Source organism: Cheilinus undulatus, linkage group 11 (assembly GCF_018320785.1).
Source record: "Cheilinus undulatus linkage group 11, ASM1832078v1, whole genome shotgun sequence".
NCBI lineage: Eukaryota > Metazoa > Chordata > Actinopteri > Labriformes > Labridae > Cheilinus > Cheilinus undulatus.
Genome location: NC_054875.1, coordinates 25,846,291 through 25,857,343, shown reverse-complemented (window position 1 = coordinate 25,857,343; position 11,053 = coordinate 25,846,291). Strand labels below are relative to the sequence as shown.

The following is an 11,053-nucleotide window of genomic DNA, read 5'->3' as shown; positions in this document are numbered from 1 at the left end:
AGCAGAAGCATTTTACATTTGTGTTGACATTTGATGCTAAAAGTTCTTTATTACAGCTTAACATTATTTGTAGTGCCTGTAGTGTCTTTTTCATCTTTAAATAATCATATGTAGAATCAATTCATTATCTTTATTTCAGTACAATATCTTTCCCAATCAGTTTAACCATAGGAGAGAACTGTCTTCTTTATTAGCTTTTGAGTGTCCTTTTAAATCTTTAAATTCATATTTTTTCTTTCTTATTCTGTCAGATGGTTTTCTACGGGATCAATTAAGCCTGTCTTTCTTAATTTATTTATTTTCATTGTTTAAATATTGTCTTTTTCCGTTTTTCCCAGTCGGTGAAAAACAAAGAAACTACTTTTTGTGTAATTGTAGTTGTTGATCAATTCCACCAGATGTCACCAAATCCTCTTAGCCCATTCAGAGTCCTGCAGGTACGCCTTCCAAACACTAGATAGAGACACACAGACGTGAATGCAGCTATAAATATACGAAGAAGAAAAGCAGCGGGAGGAGTGAGTGGTTCTGTTTAGTTGTTCGAGACAGGTTTACACAGAGTCCGCTTAAAACTAGTTTTTATTCAGTGTTTTTGTCCCTCGAGCTGTAACAATAAATGGTGAGACCCTTATATGATTAATGTGAATATGATTAGTCTGTAACTCAAAGTCATGCTTTATGAAAGCGTGAGAGCGTAATAGTCTGACTGTGGATGCTATGCAGAAAACCAGGAAGTCAAGACAAACATGATTGTCGTTCTTAATGGCAAAAAATAAAATACAATATATTGGTTTTTAATACCGTCATATCAAGGTTTCAAGCTGTATTTAGTGCAGAGGCGATCTTTTTAAATTACCAACAACCTTTTCTAAATTAATATTATTGAAATTAACATATAGGCATATTTACTACCGTTGATCATGAATATTAATCTTGAGAAGTTAAATATTTCTTCTGATAATTAATGCTTATTGTCCAGCTATTCTCAGGAGCCGATTTAAGTGACATCCAGCCATGTCTGAGGAACCATCAGCCAAAGTCCAGCTCCTTAGGAGCCAGAAGGCTAAACTCATAGATATACTGAGTGGGGATGCAGACTTCGTCCTGCAGCATGCAGACTCTCGCTGCCTGCTGTCTCCTCATGGCTACCAGCAGGTAAAGGCCTGCCGTGTTCCCAGTGAGAAGGTGACAGAGTTGCTGGATCACATCATCCAGAGAGGTCCTGAAGCTGTGCAGGGTCTGCTGGACCTACTGAATGAGCAGACCCTGCAGGAAACCTTCCCAATGCTTAGCTTTACAAAGGATCTGCAGGTCAATGTGCTGTCTCCAGGTAGGAGGTCTATTTCATTTTCCCATTCATGTCATTTTTTCTTCTTTTTCTTTATTTAGATGATCTCAGTTTGTCTAAATGTACAGGTTTCTGTTTGCACAAGGAATAAAAGAAACGATAAAAAGGAAACCAGGTCCTTGTTTAGAAGAGACTGTTTCATCTAAAAAGATAAGCAGAAGTGAGTTATACTTAAATTAAAGTTATTCTCCTTTAAATGCACTAAAGCCAGTCACTTACTTTACGCCCATTCTCTCATTGCACAGGTTCCATCTTAGTGAAGGAGAAGCAGCTGATGATCTTGGCTCGCACCATTGGTAGATCTTGGAGGGAGATAGGCAGACTGGCTCTGGACATCCCCTCTGTGAAGCTGGAACAGATTGAAGAAGACCATTTCCTCCACGTGGAGCGAGTATTTGCCATGCTGCGTCTCTGGCGTACCTGTCAGAAGGAAAAAGCCACTGCTGCTCACCTGCACTCTCGGCTCAGTCAGGAAGGCGTAGGCCTGTCATCTGAAAGCATTGACTTCCTGCTGGAGTCTGACTAAGGCCTTATTTTTTCTATTAAGATTTTTATCTGAGTTTTTAATCTGTGTTTTTCATCAGATACAGTACTTTTGTGCCAGAAAAGAGAAACAAATGTTCTCACTCTATGGATTTACCTTACAGTACCATTAAGTACCCAAAGAAAAGGGCCTCTTGCTAATGGACAATTTGAAAAGGCCTACTTCTCACAACACTACTCAGTGGTTTGTTTTATAAACTGTGCATGAAACATGTTTTCTTATTGGTTGTGCCTTAATGATGGATATTTATGCTGGCTGTGTTGAGAAAACAACTTGGCAAACTAAGTTAAAATTAAATGTTAATACACATGGGCATTCAATTAGGAAGACAATTCTTTTTCTTGATTTGTATGTTTTTTTTTTCCTAGTGAGGCTCAAAATTTTAAAAAAGAAAGTTTACTTTGTGGTATTCAATTATGTTTTTCTGAAGTATTTTTAAGCATATCTTTTTATTATATTAACTGGATGTTTAAGGGTACAAGTTTTATATGCTCTTTATATGGAAAAGTACCAAATATGTTTTTTATTTATTTGGGACTGTATCAATTAGGCTGACTTGTAGCAGTTCCAATATCAAGTTCCTAATGGTGTAAATATTTTTGATATCACATGAAGTAGACCACATGATGTGCCATAAACCATCTTTCCTGAGACATCTAAAGCCTGTTATTTTGCCTTCTGCAATCTATCAACTAGTGGACAATGTCCAATTTTCTGGGTATTCCTCATGTTTCGTGACCAGTGCTCTGCATCCTGTTCTGTTAAGGTTGTTTCAGCACACTGCATGTCATTAACAAGGCTCATCCACAGGCAGCTGTTGCCTCTGGAACAGCAAAGTGCATGTTAAAAGAGAAGTTTACAGCTTTATCCGCAAAAGGATAAATTAGTTCACTTTTAGTAAAAATGCTTATTTATTTATATTTGTTTCACAAGAAAGAAAATCAATTAAATACTAAATAAGGCTGGGTATGAAAAAATATAGTTTTGATTTTCAGGCCATATTTCCTAGCCCTACAAAAAAGCACCATAAAAACAATCAAATAGTCAAAAATAGGCTTTTGACCAAATTTAATAGTAAAAAGATAAAATGTACACTTTCATTGTGTATTTATTTATCTACACATTAATCAGTAAAGGTTCACTGCCTTTTGAATGTTTGGATAACAGTAGATGTGAAGGTTCACACCCAGCTAACAAGCCTCTTTAAGAAAGAGTTGGTCTGCAAAGGCACTTTTGTCTTTGCTGATAAAATAGAAAAACGAGGACCTTTTTAGCGCTGAAACTAAAATCTATGGCTATGTTCATAATGCAGGCATAATGCAGACTCATTCTAATCTTTTGCTTAATTTTGCTTGATTTTTTTGGCTGTTAACACTGCAGTCAAATTCCAAACAATCAGATATGTATCTGATTTAGCACCACATATGAAAGTGGCTTGAATCTGATTTTAAACCGATCAGATTCAGTGTGACTTGTGCTGTTTACACTGTCAGAAAAAAAATCTAATTTGAGTACCATGTGAGAAAAAAAAACAGATTTGGGTCATTTTTACCTGCAGTGTGAGCGAAGCTTAAGTATTTTGTCTTGTCTATCAGTTTATAAAACTGCATAAAATGGAAACACATAGAAATGTGGAGACTTGTTCTGTTTTTGACTTTTTACCATATTGATGTTATGGTGGTTAACAGCTTCTCGGTACCTTACAGGAAGTTTGTGGATTGGTGCTTGACCAGATATAACCATATAAACTGTTCTATCGCTTCATGTTCTAAAAATATACGTAAATTGATTTCAACAGCCATGCCACCACCATCACCTCACAATTATGGCAGCCGATATGTGTCAATTCGCTGCGGTCACATGACAGAGGCTTTGACCAATCACCACTCCCCGTGGCGAGCACTTCCGGTGGTATTTCCTGTCAGTGTTTGTAAACTGAGAAAATTGGAAGTGCGACAAGAAATAATAACCCTCAAAACTCTTAAAATTGAAAGGTAGGCATATGGTTTTCTTGCACTGCGTGTTCATGGCTCGTTTAATGATTTATATTCTGCAGCTTCTTTCTTTCTAGCAGCTTTAGCCGCAGGGGGAGGTGTTTTTTTGTGGTCGGCGCTGAGTCCGCACGCCCTGCCTGGCTGTTGTTGTGTTGTCTGGGGCGGGGGTGGGGGTTCAGTCATACAAGAGTTGTCCCAAAACCGAACTACTGGCTAGCAAGCAGCTTAGCTATTTCTGTTGAATTTAGCTGAGACTCTTACTTTGACATTACTCCACAAGCACTGCTCTAAATTTTTCAGACGGGGACATGGAAATATCTCTCTGATTTGCTTTTGTCATTGTCCGGTTTTGTTTTATTCCACTTTTGCTAGAAAGAGAGAAAAACACCTTGCTTGCTCGCTAGCTCACTAGCTACTGCTGAAACGCACGAATTCGTAATCGAGACATCATGCTTGCTTCTGCAGGATAACTCGAATACGTGTAAAGATGTATCGCCAAATAAAAACACTCAAGATGAATTGAGCAAATGTCAACAAACGTGTGTGTTTAAATCATGGTGGAGAGAATAGAACGTTTATTAACGAATGGAGGTCCCTTGCATGTTTTCTACAACTACTCATCAACTATATGTGCACACAGGACATCATGAATCATGCCACATGCTTCTCCACTAAACGTCTACTTATGCATCTGCTTATGGAGCAGTGCACTATTAGTTTTAATTCTGATTAGGAACATGCTATAATGGCACATGCACACACATTTTAAAGAGCTGATTGCTAATGGCATGTGATAGCTGACCTCTCAGTAAAAAGTAGTCCCTTTCCAAATACATTGTCATGCTTGTATACAAGTCTTGGTCTTCAAGCTGGTATGACTGAAATCCTCCTGTGTTTTTTTCCTAATTTAATCAAACAACAAGCAACATAATCATGCCACTCAGTTAGAGGTGAGTATCTAAATCTAACTAGTTATCTACCATATTGAATTACAAGGCAGATTTCGGTACCTCATTTGAGTACCTCACCACCCCAATGCGATCCCTGTTACTCCAATGACAGGCACGACATACATTTTGTAACCATAAAGTCTACCAGATGGTTGAACAAGTTTCTTAAGAAAAGAAATGCCACAACGAGGACTACATAACAAAAAAAGTGACTCAACTGATAATAATTAATAGATGACTAAGGCATATAAATTTGGATAGGCATATAACCAGTTTAGAGATGGTACTAGGCTTCACTCCAAACAATGCCACAACTTGGTTTTGCGGAACACCAGCTTGAAGTTGCCTTATCGCACAGGCCCTATCCAGATCAGACAAACGTGGTATGCCGATTCTTGGAACAGACCACCAACTGACCACTGTAGCAGGGCCCATGCTTACAGGTGCTGCCAATCAGGCACCTGATTGGCAGCACCTGGGGGTACCAGAAGCTCAGAACAAGAGTCAAAAGCAACAGCAAAATAAGCTGTTTGGTATTGGCAGAAAAGATTTTGCAAATTTTCATGGGTGAAATCCACATACTCAGCTTTGTTGCTCATCCCACAAATGCATGTTCCTTACAAATGTGGCACCATTTAATAGGGTAATAAACAGGCTTTCCAATAGTATAAGGTTTATTGCCAAGAAGCATTGTTACAACAAAAAAATAATCTACTGAACACAAATTTTCTTACTTTTTGTGCTATGTTTAGTTATTGTGAACTGTAACAAGCACTCTGATTGGCTGAGACTTGAGAAGCTCCATTGTACTAAATAAGCCCACAGTAGTTGTGTTTTTATTGTACATATTTATACAAAATGAGAGGTGTTGGGGGTTTGTCTAAAGATTTCCCATCTTACTTGTTTTCATTGTAAGTGATCTGTAACATTTTTACACCCTGAAGCTTTGATTTATTTCAGTTACAACCCATGCACGACAGATTTATTTGATTAATGGCTCACGCCTCCTGTTTTTTCTTCTTCCCTAGAACTGTATTACTGCATATTCTGTTCCCATTGGATGTCTCAATTTTCAGTGTCTGAATGTTGTGCTATTATTTTGACCATGGAAACGCCATGCACCAAACCATTGGGGCTTTCTTGCCTGATTGACTGCACAGAAAGATGCTGGAACAAAATTTCTGCTCATATATCCACATTTTACTGATTTGTGCAATCCCCCAAAATTGGATGTGTTGTCACCCCCTGATTCCAGCATGTAAGAATTATTGGCCTTGTGTTGTCATACTTCTACTTTCAGGCTTTGGCCCCTGATGATTTGGGTGGGTGTGGTCTCTTCTGTTATCCCTTCATCCTGAGTGCAGCCCCCACTGTTCCCCCAAACACACACGCATTTAAACCACGGCGATGACAAACCATTCCAACAGGGACCATATGAAATGGGTCAGTGGAAGTCTCTTAATCATCAGAATCACCATCATGGATTTAGCTTGTATTCCCAGCTCTGGTGCCACTTTATTTTTCTCTCAAATCAATTACTCCCTCTCCTCCCCCCGACTCCTCGTCTCTGTGAGGAGTCCTTTCTGCTCTGACATGTTGTTTGTGTTGTCAGGCCGGGTTGCTGGGCTGCGAGGCAGTGCTGTCCAGCATGGCCCTGATGCAAGCCAACAACATCCCAGGACAGAAGAGGATGATGTCACCTTTGGGTCAGGGGCATAGGGCTAGTCCCGAAAGCCACCAAACCCACTCCCATCACAGCCACAACCACCATGGACACCAAGGTCACCATGGTCAAGCCCACCACAGCCACATGGGCCACCCATCAGCAGGGAGCTGTCCCCCCCTGGTGAGAGCAAGAGAGACAGAAAAAAAAGTGGATTGGGTTCTTTCGAAAGGAACTTGTTCAAATTAAGCCTAAAACGCAGCTTTTTTAGGATAAAGTATCAGATAAATTAATTGGTCAGAGGTTGATTAATAGCTGAAATCACAACATCTACTAGGATATGATTTTGATATGTAGATAAAGACCCATTTTATACACTTAGATTGATATTATCCAACAAAAGAATATGTAAAATAAATGCTATAATTGTTTTGCTTATTTATAACTTAAGACATTTTAATTTAAATCCACATCATTCAACATAAAGAAAAAAAATACATATAAATCTGAATCAGATGACTGATTGACCTATCTTAATGTTGGCAACATGGATCTGTTTTCACTTTAGATTCTGATAATGAATTGTTGCGACGTGAATTAATGTAGTTAGGTCTGTTAGAACCCCTTTACAGATTTTGACTTCATCCACTTCTCTTCTTCCTCGAAAAGCTGATCCGAAAAGATGGGGATTATCACACATCAAGACTGATGGATGGAAAAGACATGCAGGCAAACCAGAATATGCAGCCCAAGAAGAAGCACAAAAAATCAGGGTCATCCAATAAAGCCAAAGAGAAAGTAGAGGTAAGGATTGTTTGGGAACTGGCACTGGTTTGTCTAGATGCAAAAGTGCCACATGAATTGTTTAATTTAAACTCATTGTTGTCATTGTCATTATTAGCATTTACTTCCACCAATGGACATGGATGATGATAATTCCTTGAAAGTTCAGAAGAACTTCATCTGTGACCACTGCTATGGAGCTTTTCGGAGTAGCTACCACCTCAAGCGACATATACTCACACATACAGGTGAGACATTCATTTTATAAATATATACCTTTCTGAAACTCCATCTGCTGCTGCACAGACTCCACCTGCAAGTGTCAGATTTAGCATTTGCTACATCTCTTTTTTCTAATGAATAATAAATCTTACTTACCTTACCTTAATCTTCTTCATGTAAATATTAGTTCTGCGTTATCTAATGTGACATAGTTGTGCTGTTATGTTGTGCGAATCCTTTAAACATATATACTTCATAACATGTAGTAGTGTTTGACTATAAAATATACAGGTAATTGTAATCAGTGCTCTCCCTGTGGCCATTTACAGGAGAAAAGCCATTTGCTTGTGATGCCTGTGATATGAGGTTTATTCAGCGTTACCACCTGGACAGACACAAGCGGGTGCACAGTGGAGAGAAGCCGTACCAGTGTGATCGCTGCCATCAGGTACGTTTTTATCTTATAGGATAGGTACAGATGGGTTTATCATATCAGTCAGGATCTTGCAGCACAAATTAAATAAACCCGTCCTTTAACTAAAATATAAATCTGTCCTTGCCTGGTTCCAGAATTTCTCCCGGACGGACAGGCTGCTGAGACACCGGCGGCTGTGTACAGTCGGGGTGACTAAAGAGGAAAACCAGTACTCACAGGACACATCTGCCCATCCAGCTTCCTGGAGCCCCCTACAACCTTCCAACAACCGTTTGACTGTCTGACCCTCAGCTTCTGACAGAGACCCCTCAGATAGAAGCATTGAAGCCTGACAGCACCATACCTTGGCAACAAACTAGATTAAAACTGTTTTAGTTTGCTCTCGCCAGCTCATTCACACAGCTTGGTAGTGGATTTTTTTGTATTTTTCTACTGTTACATTCACCTCACTGGTAAACATAGGAGGACTACTGGCTCTCGGTCAGGTGTTTTTGGAGGGTTTTGCTGCCAGGGGATTCTCAACCCCACTGACTTTCATTGTATCCTACAGCATGGTGTAGGAATCCTGTTGACCTGCAATGCTCTGCTACACATGGGACGTTGACTAGAGGACAACATATGGAAGTATTTCCCACTTTAGTGCCCATTCCTGCTGATTGTCTTCATAATGACACTCATGTACCAGCTACTGTCCATAAACTGAAGATCATAGCAGATGTGTGGCCTGAGATGCCTTTAGGTTGTAACTTGCCACACATTCTTACTGGAGGTTTTTGGACTCATCTGATATTAAACTCAATATAATGCTGAGGAAACTGATTTTAGCTTGAAATGGGCTTATTACAACATTTAATGACAACAAGGCAAACATTTTTTCTTCATACACAAGATCGCCTTTTTCCCCAACATGAAAGTCTTAAATGAATCTAAAACAATTTACTACCTGTTGTTTCAAAAACACTTAAGGCTAACTAGATTCTCCTGAAATGTTATATTTAACTAATCGTGGTTTTAAGTTTATAGACTGCTAGCTCACCTATTCACAGTTTCATCTAGTTTTAAAGGGCTTAGGGAACACTTGGCTTGTTTACATGCAGTTAAGTCGAGCTACAGTTAAAGCTAAATTAGGATATTTAACTGGAGGACTGTCCAGTATACAAGCACCAGTGGAAAATAAATGTATAGATCTAAGTTTGTCCATCTCTGCTACGCTAGGTGGCAATATGCCACCTTTTAGCCACTTATTGTTTGACTGTCGACTATGCTAACTAGTCAGTAAGCAGCAGGTTAAAAGATAAATGGTAAAAATATTTCTCTGTACATTTCTTACATGCTCTTCGTGTTACTTTTGGTACAAATACAACGCAGGATATCCCTCTAGCTTATTGTGATATCAGAAGGCTATGCTTAGCATTTATGCTATTCAGCTTCAAGGTTAAAGCTTGGTGCAGAGACTGTGAAGCATGCCCAGAACATCTAGTCCAGTTTGGGCCAACTGAGGCATTTACATACTAGAGTAAATCTATCAACCACATTATATAGGCCAGTATTTTCATTTTTAAGAAAATCTTTTTCAGTTGGACTGACATGTTTACATGTGCAATAATTTGACAGTTCCTAACTGCATGAAAACATACTGACTGTTGCTATACAATAGCAGGCTTACATGTTGATTTGCCTGAGCCTAGATCTCATGGTGGTCGTAAACAAAACAAGTCAATGACCATTTTAATAATCTTGCATTCTCATAAAAACCAGGTATCCATTGCAAAACAGAAAAATCCTTCAATGCTCCTGTAAACACCAGCATAGCTATGAAATCATTTGGTTTACACGCTCTCATGCAGGAAACCACTATTAGTCTCTAGTGTTTTCTTCCTCACTGTTTTTACATTGTCAGAACTTTGACAGACTTCCATCCTCTCAAGTTTTTTGCTAAGAGAAGCTGATATTTGGAAATTCTCAGAATTTCTAGAGCTAAATGCTGGTTTGGTATTTGGCTGTTGTCACACATGGATCAAAACTAGACCCACTCCTGAAACTGTTGTCATTGGAGGGAAATCTCCTTGCTCTGGATTATTTAGTGCTCATAATAATGGCACACATCAGAGAATAATTTTCCTTGTCCTTAGATTCCCAGATCTTACCTCTGTGGTGACCTGACTGAATGTGATGTGAATACAGTGCCATGTAATTTCATCTCAAGTTTAACCTTAAGCATCTTCAGTGAAGATAACTGGGGAGGGGAATATAAGGTCCAGGTTTAGCTTTGTAAGATAAAGTCCTACATTATTTTATGTTCCATTAAAAGAAGGCTCCACATGCTGGACTGGTGATGTTCGCTCAGCTATAGTGGATTGTATTTTAGACTGGTACTTCTGTTTCTGTCAAAGTTTTAGATAATGTAAGAGGAATTTCAGGCCCATCACTGACTTGTCTTCTTTTATGAAGTTAATATATATTTAAATTTTATTAGGGATAGAAATAGTGTGTAAAGGACCTACATGTTGAGAGAAAATCAAAGTATTTACAAAGTTATAATCCTTAGTCTCATGATTTCTTGATACAGCTGAGAAGCCCATCTCCTCATCCTCATCTGTCAATTAGGAGGAAAGTAAAAGTGGCCACTCACGCCATTTTAGTGTAGCAGCTATGGTTAGTCTTTTTTGTTATCTTTTGCATGTATATGTTCAAACATATTGTAAAAATGTTTTGTTAAAGAGATTTTTTTAATTTCAAATGTACGCCCCATCTTTTTTGTAACTTTCGGGGTGAAGTAAAATCAAAGTCAGTCAATCATTCTGTAGCATGGAGCTTGTAATGGCAGTTTAGGGCCCCAAGTCTCAATAAAGCTGTTACACTTTTTAAACAAATGTATGTTGTTCACATTTTCTGCAACATTACTTCTAAAGAGATTTTTCAGCGATCCAGATTGATTCCTTTTCATTTGTTTTCTACGTCCCTGGGGACTTTTCAGCCGGTCTCAATAATTTATCGTGACCCATTAAAGTTGTCTTCCACTGCGCCTCGCTCAACATGAAATGAGAAATTTAATTACTTGTTTTCAAATTGGCGCATTACTTACTGAATTTACAAAACACTTCAGACAAATG

At 38.6% G+C, this 11,053-nt stretch overlaps 2 protein-coding genes across 4 annotated transcripts; both read left to right on the top strand.

The window, feature by feature from the left end:
• Nucleotides 1–500: 500 nt before the first annotated feature.
• zgc:174906 (uncharacterized protein LOC571548 homolog) lies at nucleotides 501–2,538 on the top strand. Of its 2 annotated transcripts, none has more exons than XR_005992569.1 (4): nucleotides 501–619; nucleotides 980–1,330; nucleotides 1,417–1,508; nucleotides 1,594–2,538. XR_005992569.1 is itself a non-coding variant. In XM_041799640.1 (4 exons), the coding sequence occupies exons 2-4, from the start codon at nucleotides 1,015–1,017 to the stop codon at nucleotides 1,872–1,874; spliced, it is 672 nt and encodes a 223-aa protein (XP_041655574.1). In that variant the 5' UTR covers nucleotides 501–619; nucleotides 980–1,014; the 3' UTR covers nucleotides 1,875–2,538. The 2 variants fall into 2 exon arrangements, 1 of the variants encoding a protein (XP_041655574.1); XM_041799640.1 differs by having other exon boundaries at nucleotides 1,434–1,508.
• Nucleotides 2,539–3,788: 1,250 nt separating this feature from the next.
• Nucleotides 3,789–10,809, top strand: znf740b (zinc finger protein 740b). Of its 2 annotated transcripts, XM_041800220.1 has the most exons (7): nucleotides 3,799–3,886; nucleotides 6,137–6,279; nucleotides 6,449–6,682; nucleotides 7,169–7,303; nucleotides 7,401–7,530; nucleotides 7,834–7,952; nucleotides 8,075–10,809. In XM_041800220.1, exons 2-7 carry the CDS (start codon nucleotides 6,244–6,246, stop codon nucleotides 8,222–8,224), a joined length of 804 nt encoding a protein of 267 aa, XP_041656154.1. In that variant the 5' UTR covers nucleotides 3,799–3,886; nucleotides 6,137–6,243; the 3' UTR covers nucleotides 8,225–10,809. The 2 variants fall into 2 exon arrangements, with proteins under 2 accessions (XP_041656155.1, XP_041656154.1); XM_041800221.1 differs by lacking the exon at nucleotides 6,137–6,279 and having other exon boundaries at nucleotides 3,789–3,886.
• Nucleotides 10,810–11,053: the final 244 nt, after the last annotated feature.